At 47.4% G+C, this 17,919-nt stretch overlaps 1 protein-coding gene across 2 annotated transcripts in view; it reads right to left on the reverse strand.

Annotated features, from left to right (window-relative positions):
• Positions 1–17,919, reverse strand: part of rhbdl3 (rhomboid, veinlet-like 3 (Drosophila)) — a 91,413-nt gene that overhangs the window by 44,406 nt on the left and 29,088 nt on the right. The window contains exon 1 of one of the 2 annotated variants that reach the window (XM_038776935.1): positions 4,265–4,484. The exons of the other annotated variant lie outside the window; for it this stretch is intronic. Within the exon in view, the coding sequence (XP_038632863.1) occupies positions 4,265–4,327 (63 nt within the window). The 5' untranslated portion in view covers positions 4,328–4,484. Of the gene's footprint in view, positions 1–4,264; positions 4,485–17,919 lie in introns of those variants that run through there. 2 annotated transcript variants of the gene reach the window in all.

The raw sequence follows: 17,919 nt of genomic DNA on the forward strand, positions 1-17,919 counted from the left end.
GAAGCGCTTCACCCTGGGGGGATTGAGATGGCAATATTATGGATAGCAAGATCTCACAAATACCCTGGACTGGGTTATTGAGGACACAAGAAGCAAGGTGGATAAGGGAGAACTCGTAGATGTGGTCTATTTGGATTTCCAAAAGGCTGTTGATAAGATGCCACATCAATGGTTACTACACAAAATAGGAGTTTATGGTGGATGGGGTAACATTCTAATAATAATCTTTCTTAGTGTCACAAGTGGGTGCACGGTAGCACAGTGGCTAGCACTGTTCCTTCACAGCGGCAGGGTCCCTGGTTCGATTCCCGGCTTGGGTCACTGTCTGTGCGGAGTCTGCACGTTCTCCCCGTGTCTGCGTGGGTTTCCTCCGGGTGCTCCGGTTTCCTCCCACATCCCAAAACACGTGCTTGTTAGGTGAATTGGACATTCTGAATATTATTAAGTAGGCTTACGTTAACACTGCAATTAAGTTACTGTGATATTAGCATGGATTCAGATTGGTTAGCGACAGAGATTAGGGATAGGGTCATTCTCGGGTTGGCAAGCTAACTAAATAAGTTGCGAAGAGGGCATAAAGAGTCTACAAAGGGATTTCAATATGTTGAGTGAGTGGCCTAGAATTTGGCAGATGACTATGATGTGAGAAAAGGTGAAGTTGTTTACTGTGGCTGGAAGAATAGAAAAGCAGCAAATTTAAATGGAAAGAGACTACAGACCTCCGCAGTACAGAGGGATCTGACTACCCTGGTACATGAATCACAAAAAGTTAGGAAGGAAAATAGAAAGTTGGCATTTATTGCAAAGAGAATCGAGGAAAAATGTAGGGAAGTGTTGCTGCAGCTACACAGGGCCGTATCCCAAATGTAGAGGACGAGTAACATGTCTTGCGGGTCACCTAACTGGAAAAAGGGTATAATTGCATTCGAGGTAGTTCAGAGAAGGTTCACTTGACTGATTCCTGGGATGAAGGGGTTGTTTTATGAGGAAAGATTGGACAGTCAGGGCCTGTGTCGATTGGAGTTCAGACGAATGAGAGGTGATCTTATTGAAACATGGAAGATCCAGAGGGGACTTGGCAGGGTGGATGCTGAGGGGATATTTCCTGTTGTGGGGGTGTCTTGAACTGGGGGACAGTTCGAATTTAGGGGGGGGGTCACATTTAAGACTGGGATTAGGAGAATTATTTTCTCTCAGGGGGTTAAGTTGTGGCAATTCTCTCCCCGAGAGTAGTAGAAACTGGGTCATTGAATATATTCAAGGCTGAGTTAGCTAGATGTTTGATCAACAAGGGAGTCAAGGGTTACGTGGAGTGAGGGTGGTGGAGCTGAGGCCACAATCAGATCAGCCATTTTCTTTTTAAACGATGGAGAAGGTGCGAGGGGCCAAATGGCCGAGTTCTGCTCCAGTTCTTGTTTGTAGTGCCTTTCACGGCCTCTAGATGTCCTCACGTGATTTATGACTGCGACATATGAAATGTGGCAGCCAATCTGCAGGCAGCAAGTTTCAACATTGACCAGACAGTCTGTTTTCAGGGAAGTTGGTTGAGGGATAAATGTTGTCCTGGACGCCAGGAGGGACTTCCCAGCTCTCCTCTGAAATTGCGGCTATGGGATCTTTCACATCCACCTGCGAGGACCTTGAAAGATAGTGGGCGGGATTCTCCCAACGGGAATCTGAATGCTGACGCTGGAGTAAAAGCCGGAGTGTTTTACTCCGGCGTCGACGCCCGTTCCCAGACTCCTATTCTGGGGCCTCCGTGGGGCCGGCAGGGGCGTGGCACGATTTGCGGGGGCGGGGCCTCGGCGCGGCGTCGGAGACCCGGGCTTGGGTCCCACGCCAACCTGTGCAGGCGCAGTGGCCGTCCTCCCCCAGGCCGCCCCGCACAACCATGGCGCAGGGATATAACATTGCCGGCGGAGGAAAGGCCGGCCGCCGATCGGTGGCCCTGAACACGGCCAGAACCCTTCTGAGACCCCCACTGGTGAAGGAGACCCCCCCCCCCCCCACAGGCCACCCCCCTTGCGTTCCCGCAGAGTTCCCGCCGGCAGCGACCAGGGGTGAACGGCGCTGGCGGGACTCTGTCAAGTCGGAGCGGCCGCTCGGCCCATCCGGGCCGGAGAATCGGCGGCCCCGCTGATTCCAGCGGCCGGCGCTGCACCAAACGCGTCGGCGCAAATGGAGCCGATTCTCCGCACGTCGAAAAATCGCGCGCCGGCGTCGGGGCATCATGGCGTGGTTGCTCCAATTCTCCGGCCTGGCGCGGGGCTCGGAGAATCGACCCCGGTACCTCTGACAGTACCGTGTTCCCCCAGTGCTGCCCCGAAAGTGTCAGCCTGGATTTTGTGGACAAATCTCTGGAGTGGCACTAGAACCCAGAACCTTCCTTCGAGAAGGTTAAGGGGAGATTTGACAGAGATGTTGAAAACCATAAAAGGATTTGATAGAGTAAACCAGGAGAGACGTGTTGCTCTGACTGATCAGCTGATAACCAGAGGATCCAGAGGATTGATAAAAGAACCAGGGGTGAGGCAAAGAAACAATTTTCACACAGCTGGTTGTTGTGAGAGGGAACGCATTGTCTGAAAGATCAGGGGAAGCAGATTCAACAGCAACTTTCAGAAGAGAAAAGATTTCAGACAATGGGCTGTGGAGACAGTACAGGGGAGTGAGACCAAGGAGATAGATCTCATGGTGGGCTAAATGGCCTCCTCCTAATCTGTGTTTCACTATCAGGTTATGATTCTGACTCAAAACAGAGAGTGGCTCCATTGCCAAATAACCACAAGGTACAAAAGACATTTCTTAAAACGTACAGCTCAGGAAGACAGGCCAGATTCTTCATTTTGTGCTGTAATCATTTTGAGATGTAAAGTGTAACAAACAGCTATACAAGAGGGTCAACAAACCTTCAGCAAACGTCCCCCTCCCCACACACACATACACTTCATTAACGCCGGACTAAGGGTCTGACTCAAACCAAACTTGAAAAATACAATGTGACACAACTCAAATTGAGAAATAAAAGAGGATTTTGTTAACTCCTGCGCTGTGCGGCCCAGTGCAGGCTCCACTTCACTCTCATTAATTGGCTTTGACACCAGAGGCGGGGAGGGGGATGGGGCTAACAGGACCAGTTCAAGGATCTTCCCCACTACAGACACTGGTCCTACTCATTGCGACCACAGACAGTGCCTCACCCACCCGGACCCCCACACTCCTAACTCTGCTTCTCATTCATATCCTGACGCCCCAGTCAGATGGTCCCATTCAGCAGCTAAAACTGACAACTGTGAATGGAATTAGGGGAATTTCTAAAGCTTCATGGTAATTGTATCCAAACAGGTCATCCATAGTATCAGACAGGGAGAGAGAGACAGACAGAGAGAGACAGAGAGAGAGAGACAGAGAGAGAACAACAAAGACAGAGAGAGACAGAGAGAGAGAGAGAGACAGAGAGAGAACAACAAAGACAGAGAGAGACAGAGAGAGAGAGAGAGACAGAGAGAGAGAGAGAGAAACACAGAGAGAGAGAGAGACAGAGAGAGAGACAGAGAGAGAGAGAGACAGGGAGAGAGAGAGACAGACAGAGAGAGACAGAGAGAGACAGAGAGAGAAAGAACAAGACAGTTTGAGATGGAAATAGAAAGTAAGATAGGGAATGAGTCAGCTATAGAGGGAGAAAGAGAGGGACCGGGTGGGATAGACAGAGTAGAAGTGAAGAAGAGGTAAAGAATTATTTTTTAATATAAATTTAGAGTGGCCAATTTTTTTTTGTCCAATTAATTGGCAATTTAGCGTGGCCAATCCACCTACCCGGCACATCTTTGGGTTGTGGGGGACGAGACCCACACAGACACGGGGAGAATGTGCAAACTCCACACGGACAGTGACCCAGGGCCCGGATCGAACCTGGGACATCGGCGCTGTGAGGCAGCAGTGCTAACCACTGCGCCACCGTGCTGCCCAAAAGGCAGAGAATTAAAGGAAAATGGAGAGGGAAAGAGAAGGGGAAAGGAGAAATAAAAAAGGTTGGGACTTTTATCCCCAATAAACAGAAACGAGAAAAGATGCTTTTAGTTTGAACGATGTTCAGTAAAGTTTAGTTATGTAATATGGGGATACCGCCAGCCACCTGCCCGATTAACGCTCACAAAAACCCATGAAAATCTGGACCTAGGAAGATATCTTAATGGGATTAAGAGCAGCTGTTTCAGGAAAGATTTGCTAAAATGCTGAGTGGAACAGGGAGAGTAGAACTCACCATCACCGACACACTCCGAGTAAGTGTGCCAAAATGTACCTTGAGCAGGTGGTTGTCTGTCATGTGGGGGGCCGGAGAGAGAAGCCGGGTTTCAGGGTAGTCCAGCTGAATAGCCACCCTGTCTGTCCACACACACAACCTCGTGGGCTGGCCTTAACCTGGGACTGATTTTACAGTTAACATTGTATTTCCAACAAATGGTTATTGCAGCCCGATTGAGGATGGGGATAGAGGGGGGCAGGGAGAGAGAGGGGGGGGGGGGGGGGGAGGAAAGGGGACAGTTATGGTTGTCTGAGCATTTTCACTAATAATGGAGCTGGGATTAGAGGGAGCGAGGCCAGAAGAACACAATGCTGGGCAGCCCTGAATCTCCGGAGTGGCGTGACTTTAAATCTTGGAGCTGTTGTTTGCTGGTGAAGGGGCCAGCTGGAGCTGAAGCAGCGTCCCCCCACCCCCGAAAATCCATGCCATATGTCAGCTCATCAGAGAGTATCATTTGTCAAAGCAGTTCAAGTTGGAAGGGCTGCTTCTGAATAGGGTAAATCTCTGCTGCAGAGATCCTGGGACGCTGCCGACATGAAGGAGATTTAAGGGCCACGCATGCTGTTACTGTGAAATGCAAATGATATTCAGACTCTCTCTCTCTCTTTGCTTGGGGCCTTGACAGGAATGGAGCCCTGGGGTCTCGCAGCTTCGAGCAATGCAAACCCAGAGAAAAATCATTAAACCGTACAATTCTTTTTTAGTGCCTGTTTGTCATTTTCTCTGAATTAAATTTTGTTGAATGAATTATTAAAAATGTTGGAGGTCGGGAGGCTGTTTGACTGGCTAGGGAATGGGAGGATCCTCCAGGAATACAGCTAAGCAGAGTTGGCAACCCTGCTCCTCAGGACTACCACCCTGATGCCAGTGGTGGGAGGGGCGAGAGCTCCCACTGGGTGTGGAGGAGTCGAGGGGTGACAAGGTGGGTAAACTGGGGGTCGCCACCAATACAGACAAATTCTGAGAAAGTTTCTGGATGTGTCAGAAACTATGAGATTGACAGGAAGGGGAAATTTTGGAGCACTCCCGGAATTTGGTTGAGGTGGGGGTCAGTATCACAGATACCGTGACAGATCACTGACAGTCAGAGGCAAATAATCCTAATGTCTGTCCAAATGTTCAGCTCCGAGAGTCTGCATTTACACAGTAACAGCATGCACACTCCTTAAATCTCCACACATGTCACCAGCATCTGAAAGGCAGAATTGATCATAATCATGGTCAGGTGCGGCTTTCAGGAGCTGAAACATCCATTGGTGGGGTAAGTGTCCCTTTATACACCCCACCACCCCATCAGTGCCTGTGCACACAGAATCAGGTCTCCAATTGGACACCCAGGCTTCTGAGTTGAACCCTCTCAGATTTGGTCAGTCCTCGGTGAAGATATGGTAGCCACAGGTACAATGGGACACAGGCTTAATTATCACCATTCTATCAGCAAGCTCATGATGCAGTTGGTCTCTCACCAAGCTCTGCGACATCTTACCATCAGCGCACCGGCCAACCCAAGAAGTCGGTCTCAGCCAAGGAGAGAATTCTCTCTTGTCGAAACAAGCCTGTGCAAAAGCTCTGCTTCTTCCGACACGAGATATGCCCTTCTGAGATGATTCATATTGGCCACGACACTGGACCAGAACTCCTCTACTTTCCTGCAAGCAGCACAATGGGATGTTTTACATTCACCTGAGAGGCAGCCGGAGCCTCAACCTTCACTGCATTAGAAAGACAGCACCTCCGACAGTGTTGTACTTCCTCCAGTGCCGGTCAACATTTTGTGCCGAAATCTCTGGGGTGGTTTTCAACCCAGAACTTCCTGACTTCGAGATGTGAATGCTGTCAATGAGACCAAAGCTGACACCTCGCTGGAAGCCACCATTACCGTCCTTTACACATCGTTCAAGCTTTGCTTTATTTTCCAATCTTCCACTTGTGGAGAACAGAAAGGGCTTCCACACACGAGGAGCTCGATTCCCAAGGACGGGACAAGTCAGAATGATGGGAAAGGCCGTTTGCAGCTATCAGCACTAATTTCCATTGGTTATTCCCTAATCTGGCTGCAGACCTGGATATGTACCAGGAGCAAATCAATATGGATATGCCGGGATATTCAACGGGATATGGTGATCGACTCATCGATCGACAGTTCCAACGCGCCACAGCAAAAAACCGCACCGACCTCCTCAGAAGACAAACACAGGACACAACCGACAGAGTACCCTTCGTCGTCCAGCAGAGAAACTGCAACATCTTCTTCGCAGCCTTCAACACATCATCAATGAAGATGAACATCATGCCAAGGTCCTCCCCACACCGCCACTACTTTCCTACAAACAACCGCGCAACCTCAAACTAGCCAGCAAACTACCCAGCCTTCAGAACAGCGACCACAACACCACACAACCCTGCTATGGCAATCACTGCAAGACGTGCCAGATCATCGACATGGGTACCACCATTACACGTGAGAACACCACCCACTAGGTACGCGGTATATACTCGTGCAACTTGGCCAACGTTGTCTACCTCAGACGCTGCAGGAAAGGATGTCCCGAAGCGTGGTACATTGGCGAGACCATGCAGACGCTGCGACAACGGATGAACGGACATCGCACGACAATGGCCAGGCAAGAATGTTCCCTTCCAGTTGGGGAACACTTCAGCAGTCAAGGGCATTCAGCCTCTGATCTCCGGGTAAGCGTTCTCCAAGGCGGCCTACAGGATGCGCGACAATGCAGAATCGCTGAGCAGAAACTTATAGCCAAGTTCCACACACATGAGTACGGCCTCAACCGGGACCTTGGATTCATGTCGCATTACATTCACCCCCCCACCATCTGGCCTGGGCTTCCGAAATCCTACCAACTGTCCTGGCTTCAGACAATTCACACCTCTTTAACCTGGGGTTACCCCTATCTCGGCATCTGTAAAGACTTAATTACCTGCAAATGCTCGGATTCAAAACATTGTCTTGTATCTTTGACTTTGTCTGTATATATGTTTCTGGAACATACCTCTCCATTCACCTGAGGAAGGAGCAGTGCTCCGAAAGCTAGTGATTTGAAACAAACCTGTTGGACTTTAACCTGGTGTTGTAAGACTTCCTACTGTGTCAGATTTGTCAGAGCAGGAATCCCACTCTGGACTGATGGTTACGACAGCTGGTAAACTGACCCATCAAAGGGGGCAGAAATAAAGCTTCTGCAACCCAGGAACATTTGCATATATTAATGGGTTATACAATAATATATCAGAAGAGCTGTGACTTAATTGTAGAATCATAGCATGTGGGTATGTGTGTGTGTGGTTGGGGGGGGGGGGGGTGTGGCGAGTTGATAAATAATGTAACACTCACTCTAGTCAGTGCGATAGTGAGGTGTCAGGTTGCTGAGCACATTGTGAAATGTGTAAACGCCTATCCCCCTCTGCCTCTCCCATCAATGCTGTCGGTGCTGCTTTCTGTATGAAGTGAAGCTGTTTCCTCGCTGCATGTTGTGGATTTGCTGATGTGCTGTTGACAATCTTCAGCTGTACCTGTGATTTCTGGCACTGTCTCAGTGAGATTCTGGCAGCCACGTCAATTCTGCCCAAAATAAAGTCAGAGACGTTTGCAAATTGATTTTGGAGGAGTTTTTAAAGCTGAGGATAAGGTTTATCAGCAGTAAGAGTCTATGTCACCACTTACTTACCCCAGCATGGTGAGGGGGGAACCAGGCAGATTCTTTTGGTGAATGCGACCAACTTCCTTCCAAAACTTTAGGTGGAAACTTTAAATAACGACAAATAACTTCAGAACAGATGTCTTACTTTCTGCCAGTGGGAAAGAATTGCTCTGATGGGCCATGCGCCATTTATCTAGTCCTCCATCCCTTCAGTGATTCATCGATGAACCTTACCAGTGGTATGGTGTGAAAATCAGAGGGTCAGCCAGGGTCGTTCACTGCTAATGGGTTAGGCTTCCCACATTCTCAGTGGCTGAAAGCCCGGTGATCACAATAATATGGCTATAATGATAAGGGGCTGGTTTAGCACACTGGGCTAAATCACTGGCTTTTAAAGCAGACCAAGGCAGGCCAGCAGCACGGTTCAATTCCCATACCAGCCTCCCCGAACAGGTGCCGGAATGTGGCGACTAGGGGCTTTTCACAGTAACTTCATTGAAGCCTACTCATGACAATAAGCCACTTTCATGAGGGTCGTTTCATAGACCAGAACCACGCAATACAAAGTCCTGTCCGTTCTCTCTGATGGGCACAGAAAGATCCCATGGCACCATTTAAAAGAAGTGCAGAGGGAAATCTCCCTTCATCCTGGCCAATATTTATCCCTCAGCTCACTGCCCTCAAGCAGATGATCACATTGTTGCTTGTGAAATCTTGCTGTGCACAAATTGGAACATGGGACTTGGGAGCAGAAGCAGGCCATTCAGCCCTTCGATTCCACTCCACCATTTGATAGAATCATGGCTGATCTGATCGAGATCTCAAAACCCAATTTCTTGCACTGCCCCCACAACTCTCAACTCCCCAGTCTATCAGAAATCTGGTGAACTCTGCCGTGAGTAAATTCAGTGACCCAGGCTTTACTGCTCTCTGGAGAAGGGAATTCTATTTCCTGCCTTCCAACAGCTCTCAAACTTTGCAATGCACTTTGGGACATTCTCAGTTTGTGTAAATACAAGTTCCTTTCTTTGGTTTTCTGACTTAGCAAATTGTCCAAGAGTCAAGAGGGGGAACGAAATCTGCTCTGTACTGAAATAAAGTCGGCCTGGTCGATTTGCCTCATGTCTCTGTCCAGCTGGTTTAGCACAGGGCTAAATCGCTGCCTTTTAAAGCAGACCAAAGCAGGCAGCAGCATGGTTCAATTCCCGTACCAGCCTCCCCGAACAGGTGCCGGAATGTGGCAACTAGGGGCTTTTCACAGTAACTTCATTTGAAGCCTACTCGTGACAATAAGCCATTTTCATTTCATTTCATTTCAGCTGTTTCACTCTTGAGCCATGATTATCCATCTTGTTCCAGCTCTCACTAACCCCCACTAATGGCAGTGAGGAGGGAGGGAGAGGGCTAAGCACAGTGGTGTTGCTTTGTTCCCCTTCCACCTTAACCACACTCGCCCCCTCTCCATCTACTCCCCCACCCCTCCAATCCTGTGAAAGCACTGACTATCGCTGGGTATGAATCCAAAGCTTCTGCTCACCCTTCACTATGTCACCTCATGGATATCCATCTTGTTCCAGCTCTCACTAACCCCCACTAATGAAAAATTAAATAAATATTTGTCCAATTTCCTTTTGAAAGTTACTATTGAATCATGGTGCCTCAAATACATCCAATGATTCAGTCAAGAGTCTGATGACCCACACATCCAGACATAGGAACAGCTTCTTCCTCACAACTACTAGACTCCTCAACGACTCCCCCTCAGACTGATCTGTTCCCTGTAAGAACACTATTCACAATGCCCTATGCTGCTCTTGTTTGGCCTTGTTCCACACTGTAACCAATCACTATTTGTTGATGTACCATTGTCAATGTTCTCTGTTGATTATTCTTTTGTCTACTATGCACATATTGTGTACGTTCCCTTGGCCGCAGAAACATACTTTCACTGCATTTCGGTACATGTGACAATAAATCTCAATCAATCAATCAACTTTCTGTGTAAACAGTCACATTGTTATTACAACTGTTATTACATCCTCCCACCATTGGTCGCGTTGTGGTGCCTCCCAATCTCAAATCAACCCAACTTCTCTGCTTCCCTAATTCTGTCCAAATCATTCTGATTTCTCTCTGCTGCCTCTTCTTATTCCATTGTCCCTTCGTCCATATCCTCAGATAGTGCCTGAATTATCCATTCTCGAAAGGTTAATGATTGAGCTGTGGCTCACTGGGATTCAGAAATGAATCTTGTCCTCGTTGATATTTACCCCTCAACCAAACCCCCCACCCCCTGTCATTATTGATCCTATAATTGTGGGAGCTGACTGTGTACATCACTACAGACAGTCGTGAACACTGCCCAGTCCATCACACAAACACACCTCCCATCCATTGACTCTGCCTATACCTCCCGATGCCTTGGGAAAGCGGGCAGCATAATCAAAGACCCCTCCCACCCGGGTTATTCACTCTTCCAACCTCTTCCATCGGGCAGGAGATACAGAAACCTCAGAACACACACTAACAGGTTCAAACATAACTTCTTCCCCACTTTTACCAGACTCTGAATGACCCTCCTATGGACTGAACTGATCTCTCCACACATCGTATCTACTGTTGTAACATACTCCGTATGCTTCACCGGATGTCTATCTTTATGTATTTGCCTTGTGTATTTATCGTACGTCCAATGTTTTTCAAGTATGGAACTGTACTGTATGCAGAACAATACTTTCCACTGTACCTCGGTACAGGTGACAATACATCTAAATCTATCAACTAATACATTTCCTGTAAGTTGCAAAAGCACTTCATTTGTATCGAGAGGTCAGGAAAGGCTCCATATAAAAATGCAAATCTTTTCTTTTTACTCTGTCAGATTCCAGGTTCTAACTGACTATGTAACCTGACCTTAACCTGGGGCCCACGTGAATGTCCAGATCTGAAGAAGAAACACAGAGGCTCTGAAATGCCAAGAAATGGAAATTACCAGGCAGCACGGTGGCACAGTGGGTTAGCCCTGCTGCCTCATGGCGCTGAGGTCCCAGGTTCGATCCCAGCTCTGGATCACTGTCCGTGTGGAGTTTGCACATTCTCCCCGTGTTTGCGTGGGTTTCACCCCCACAACCCAAAGATGTGCAGGGTGGGTGGATTGGCCACGCTAAATTGCCCCTTAATTGGAAAGAATGAATTGGGTATTCTAAATTTATTTTAAAAAAGAAATGGAAATTACTGCATGGGTAACAGGAACTCACTTTACAGTTTGCACATCATGAGTCATACCATTTACTGTAGATAAATAAATTAGAATCGAACTGAGCAGAAAGCTGCTTCTCCTCCAGCAAAAACCCAGAAGAAAACGTTTGAAACAAATCGCAGCCGAAAAAGAAGCTAATGTGAGTTAATTATGCGATTAACAGTTGAACCGCTGGCTGTGTTTATGGAAGGATGGCGAAGGTCCTATTTTACAGCCTCCGCACTCACCTATTTTACAGCCTCCGCACTCACCTATTTTACAGCCTCCGCACTCACCTATTTTACAGACTCCTCACTCACCTATTTTACAGACTCCTCACTCACCTATTTTACAGCCTCCTCACTCACCTATTTTACAGCCTCCTCACTCACCTATTTTACAGCCTCCTCACTCACCTATTTTACAGACTCCTCACTCACCTATTTTACAGACTCCTCACTCACCTATTTTACAGCCTCCTCACTCACCTATTTTACAGACTCCTCACTCACCTATTTTACAGACTCCTCACTCACCTATTTTACAGCCTCCGCACTCATCTATTTTACAGACTCCTCACTCACCTATTTTACAGACTCCTCACTCACCTATTTTACAGACTCCTCACTCACCTATTTTACAGACTCCTCACTCACCTATTTGCTGCACCAAACCCACGCTCAGCCCCTCCTGCCATCCAGAATTAATTCAAAATTTATTAGACCATTTATTTGCATGTATATTAATAAACCCAAATAATTAAACAAGAAAGCAACAAGTATTAACCATGGTTTAGTGGGGCAAATGTCCAAAGATGTGCTGGTTAGGTGGATTGGCCGTACTAAATTGCCCGTAGTGTCCTAAAAAGTAAGGTTAAGGGGGGTTGTTGGGTTACGGGTATAGGGTGGATACGTGGGTTTGAGTGTGATCATTGCTCGGCACAACATCGAGGGCCGAAGGGCCTGTTCTGTGCTGTACTGTTCTATGTTCTATGAAAGTGATCAGTTCAAGTCAGACTGCAGGCTGAGATTTAGTCACCTGGCCTACCAGCGCAGCACTGAGGGAATGCTGCAGTGTCACAGGAACTATCTTTTGAATGCAGTGTCATCTGCCAGCTGAGTGGCACATTACCCATCCTACTGTACTGTTTCAATGTATCTCCGGCTGCCCTGGCCAACACCACCAGAAATAGTTTAACTGGACTGTGATTCATCTCACCTGACCATAACATCCATGAGCTGCAGTCTGTGAATGACAGCCCTGCAGTTACCCACACTGCACCCAGGTTTACAAATCACGCACAATCCCGTCACACGAGGAACTCGACCTGTTCCTCAATGTTGCCAAAACAAAACTCATATCAACCCAAACCTGGTCGGCCAAATATTCCACCTCCCATACATGCCGAAGGTGAGACTCTGGTATGCGCTGAGCACGACAATTGGTGAAGTGGAAAATAGGGAGGAGCAAAGCCTTCGATTACAAAAGAGATTTACACGGGCGACTTAGACGGGCAGAACAGTGGCAAATGGAATTTAACCCTGAAAAGTGAGAGGTGATGTATTTTGGGAAGACCAACAATGCCAGGGAATACACAATGAACGATAGGGCGCTAGGAAGTACAGAGGACAAAAAGGACCTCAGGTGCATGTCCACGGATCCCTGACGGCAGCAGGACAGGAGATAAGGTGGTTAACAAGGCACATGGGATACTTGCCTTTATTAGCTGAGGGGTAGGATATAAAAGCCTGGAGGTTATGAAGGAGCTGTATACACTGGGGCTCGTTAGGTCACTGTTAATGTACTGTGCGCAGTTCTGGTCTCCATGCTATAGGAAGGAAGTGATTGCACGAGAGAGGGTGCAGAGGAGATTCACCAGGATGTTACCTGGGAGTGTTTCAGTATTGAAGAGAGGTTGGTTAGGCTGGGGTTGTTTTCCTTACAGCAGATAAGGCTGAGGGGGGGGGGGGGGGACCACACAGACAGTGACCCAAGCCGGGAATCAAACCCGGGGCCCTGGCACTGTGAAGCAACAGTGCTAACCACTGTGCCATCAGAAACACATGACCTTCCGGGAGCAGAGGGGAGCAGATCTGCCGGGACATTGCGCTACGGATAGGACAGCTGCTTGTCTGTTTGTTTATTTCAAAATTGAAAAAAACCTAGTAAAGTGACATCACAGGAGACTGTGGCCTGATTGGCTGAAAGGCAGACTGGACTAAATTTGAATATTTGTGGAGTTAGTAGTTTTAATTTGATTTAAATTACTATTTTTAAGTTGATTTGAATTACTATTTTTAAAATTTTACTTCGATTACTATTTTTAAGTTGATTTGAATTACTATTTTTAAATTTAAAATCTCACTTAAATAACTATTTTGGGTTGATTTAAATTACTAATTTTAAATTGATTCAAATAACGTTTTAAATTTTAATTAAATAACTTTTTTAATTTCAATTAAATAACTATATAACTTGTTGTCAGATCAAGCAAGGTTCATACTCAGGGATAAAGCTAATTAAATAGTATACAGGAGATTGGATATAATCCGACACAAAAACATCTTTCTGAAGCTTAATTGCAAAAGTTTAATTTAAAGGAATAAATCATGGCAGGATAGCTCCAAGGCGTGGTCTGCTCCTCTTGCTCCATGTGGCAGGCTGGGGACAGTTCCAGTCCCCAGGCTCAGCATGTGTGCAGGAAGTGTCTCCAGTTACAGCTCCTGGAAGCTCGAGTTGCTGAGCTGGAGCAGCAGCTGGAGACACTATGGAGCATCCGCGAGTCGGAGAGATTGTGGATAGCACGGACAGAGAGGTGGTCACACCGCAGGCTCAGATTCTGCGGGCAGGAAGGGAATGGGTGACCATCAGACAGAACAAGAGAGCAAAGCAGGTAGTGCAGGAATCTCCTTTGGCCGTTCCCCTGCAGAACAGATATCCCACTTTGGATACCTTTGAGGGGAATGGCCTCTCAGGGGAAAACAGCAACAGCCAAACTCGTGGCACCACGGTTGGTTCTGCTACAGAGGGGAGGGGGGATAAGTGTGACAGTGCAATAGTTATAGGAGATTCAATTGTGAGGGGATTAGACAGGCGTTTCTGTGGCGGCAAACGAGACTCCAGGATGGTATGCTGCCTGACTGGTGCCACGGTCAAGGATGTCTCGGAGCAGGTACAGGACATTCTAGAGGGGGAGGGTGAACAGCCAGTGGTCGTGGTACACATCGGTACAAACGACATAGGTCAAAAAAGGGATGAGGTCCTAAAAGCAGAATACAGGGAGCTGGGAAGGAAGAAATTAGACCTCGAAGGTAGTGATCTCAGGATTACTACCAGTGCCACATGCTAGTCAGAGTAGAAATGACAGGATATATAGGATGAATGCGTAGCTGAAGGGATGGTGTCAGGGGGAGGGTTTCAGATTCCTGGGGCATTGGGACCGGTTCTGGGGGAGGTGGGACCTGTACAAACTGGACGGGTTACACCTGGGCAGGACTGAAACTGATGTCCTGGGGGGGGTGTTTGCTAGAGCTGTTGGGGAGGGTTTAAACTAATGCGGCAGGGGGATGGGAACCGATGCAGGAAGTTGGAAGGAACTAAAATAAGGACAGAAGCAAAAGGCAGTAAGGGGGAAAGTGTAAGGCAGAGAAGCCATAGTCATAAATCAAAAAGGGCGACAGTACAAGGTACAGTGACTGAGGGGAGCTCAGTGAATAGGCCCAGTAATACTAAAAGGAACAAAACAGGAAGTAAAAACATAAATGGAAAGCGATGCGGCAGGTTGTTACATGAAGATATGGGTTCAACAACAAGGAAAATTAGGAGAAAAGGTAAGAGGAAAAATAACTTAGGAGAGGTTACTGATCAAGGTGTTAAGATTCAAAACAGAGGTAAAAAAACCAATATAAATGTACTTTACCTGAATGCTCGTAGTATTCGGAATAAGGTAAAGAGTTGATGGTGCAAATCATCGTGAATGACTATGATTTAGTAGCCATTACTGAAACATGGTTAAAGGATGGTCACGACTGGGAGTTAAATATCCAAGGGTATCAAACTATTCGGAAGGACAGAATGGATGGTAAGGGAGGTGGTGTAGCTCTGTTATTTAAGGATGACTTCCGGGCAATAGTAAGGGATGACATTGGTGCTATGGAGGATAAGGTTGAATCCATTTGGGTGGAAATCAGGAATAGTAAGGCGGCACTGATAGGAGTAGTCTATAGGTCACCAAATAGTAACATTATAGAGGGGCAGGCAATAAACAAAGAAATAGCTGATGCATGTAGAAATGGTACAGCAGTTATCATGGGGGATTTTAATCTACATGTCGATTGGTTTAACCAGATCAGTCAAGGCAGCCTTGAGGAAGAGTTTATAGAATGTATCCGCGATAGTTTCCGAGAACAGTATGTAATGGAACCTATGAGGGAACAAGCGGTCCTAAATCTGGTCCTGTGTAATGAGACAGGACTGATTAATGATCTCAGAGTTAGGGATCCTCTCAGAAGGAGCGATCACAATATGGTGGAATTTAAAATGCAGAAGAAGGGTGAGAAGGTAAAATCAAACACTAGTGTTTTGTGTTTAAACAAAGGAGATTACAATGGGATGAGAGAAGAGCTAGCTAAGGTAGACTGGGAGCAAAGACTTTATGGTGAAACAGTTGAGGAACAGTGGAGAACCTTCCAAGCGATTTTTCACAGTGCTCAGCAAAGGTTTATACCAAGAAAAAGGAAGGATGGTAGAAAGAGGGAAAATCGACCATGATTCAATATCAAATTGAAGGAAAGAGCATACAAAGGGGCAAAGATTAGTGGGAGACTAGAGGACTGGGAAACCTTTAGGGGGCAATAGAAAGCTACTAAAAAAGCTATAAAGAAGAGTAAGCTATATTATGAGAGTAAACTTGCTCAGAATATAAAAACAGATAGTAAATGTTTCTACAAATATATAAAACAAAAAAGAGTGGCTAAGGTAAATATTGGTCCTTTAGAGGATGAGAAGGGAGATTTAATAATGGGAGATGAGGAAATGGCTGAGGAACTGAACAGGTTATTTAGATCGGTCTTCACAGTGGAAGACACAAATAACATGCCAGTGACTGATAGAAATGAGGCTATGACAGGTGAGGACCTTGAGAGGATTGTTATCACTAAGGAGGTAGTGATGGGCAAGCTAATGGGGCTAAACGTAAGTCTCCTGGCCCTGATGGAATGTATCCCAGAGTGCTAAAAGAGATGGGTAGGGAAATTGCAAATGCACTAGTGATAATTTACCAAAATTCACTAGACTCTGGGGTGGTCCCGGTGAATTGGAAATTAGCAAACGTGACACCACTGTTTAAAAAAACAGAAAGCGGGTAGTTATAGGCTAGTTAGCTTAACTTTGGTAGTAGGGAAGATGCTGGAATCTATCATCAAGGAAGAACTAACAAGGCATCTGGAAGGAAATTGTCCCATTGGGCAGACGCAACATAGATTCTTAAAGGGCAGCTTTTTGGTGGAATTTTTTGAGGACATTACCAGTGCGGCAGATAACGGGGAGCCAATGGATATGGTATATTAGGGCAGCACGGTAGCATAGTGGTTAGCATAAATGCTTTACAGCTCCAGGGTCCCAGGTTCGATTCCCGGCTGGGTCACTGTCTGTGCGGAGTCTGCACGTCCTCCCCCTGTGTGCGTGGGTTTCCTCCGGGTGCTCGGTTTCCTCCCACAATCCAAAGATGTGCGGGTTAGGTGGATTGGCCATGCTAAATTGCCCGTAGTGTCCTAAAAAGTAAGGTGGGGGGGGGGGGGGGGGGGGGGGTTGTTGGGTTGCAGGTGTAGGGTGGATACGTGGGTTTAAGTAGGGTGATCATTGCTCGTCACAACATCGAGGGCCGCAGGGCCTGTTCTGTGCTGTACTGTTCTATCTATATCTGGATTTCCAGAAAGCTTTTGACAAGGTGCCACACAAAAGGTTGCTGCATAAGATAAAGATGCATGGCATTAAGGGTAAAGTAGTAGCATGGATAGAGGATTGGTTAATTAATAGAAAGCAAAGAGTTGGGATTAATGGGTGTCTCTCTGGTTGGCAATCAGTAGCTAGTGGTGTCCCTCAGGGATCAGTATTGGGCCCACAATTGTTCACAATTTACATAGATGATTTGGAGTTGGGGACCAAGTGCAATGGGCGCGATTCTCCGCTGCCCACGCCGGTTGGGAGAATAGCTGGAGGACCTCCCGACATTTTTTGCACCCTCCCGCTATTCTGCCGCCCCCTCGCCCAACCCACGTCACGAATCGCCGCTCGCCGTTTTTTACGCCGAGCGGCGATTCTCCGCGGCCGATGGGCCGAGCGTCCGGGCCTTTACGCCCGTTTTTTCAAGGCAGCAAACACACCTGCTTGCTGCCATCATTAAAACGGGCGCTGGATGCCCATTTGGGGCATCCAGAGGCCCGTTTGGGGCATCCAGAGGCCCGTTTGGGGCATCCAGAGGCCCGTTTGGAGCGGGAGCTCCACCGTTGTGCTCGGGAGGGGACAGGCCCGCGATCGGTGCCCACCGATCGTCGGGCCAGCGTCCAAAACGGATGCACCATTTCCCCTCCACCGCCCGACAAGATCAAGCCGCCACATCTTGTCGGGCGGCGGTGGAGAAATGCGGAACCGCGCATGTGCGGGTTCCATCAACGGCGTGATGACGTCACCCGCGCATGCGCGGGTTGGAGCCAGCT

This window comes from Scyliorhinus canicula, chromosome 18, assembly GCF_902713615.1.
Source record: "Scyliorhinus canicula chromosome 18, sScyCan1.1, whole genome shotgun sequence".
NCBI classification, from domain to species: Eukaryota; Metazoa; Chordata; class Chondrichthyes; order Carcharhiniformes; family Scyliorhinidae; genus Scyliorhinus; species Scyliorhinus canicula.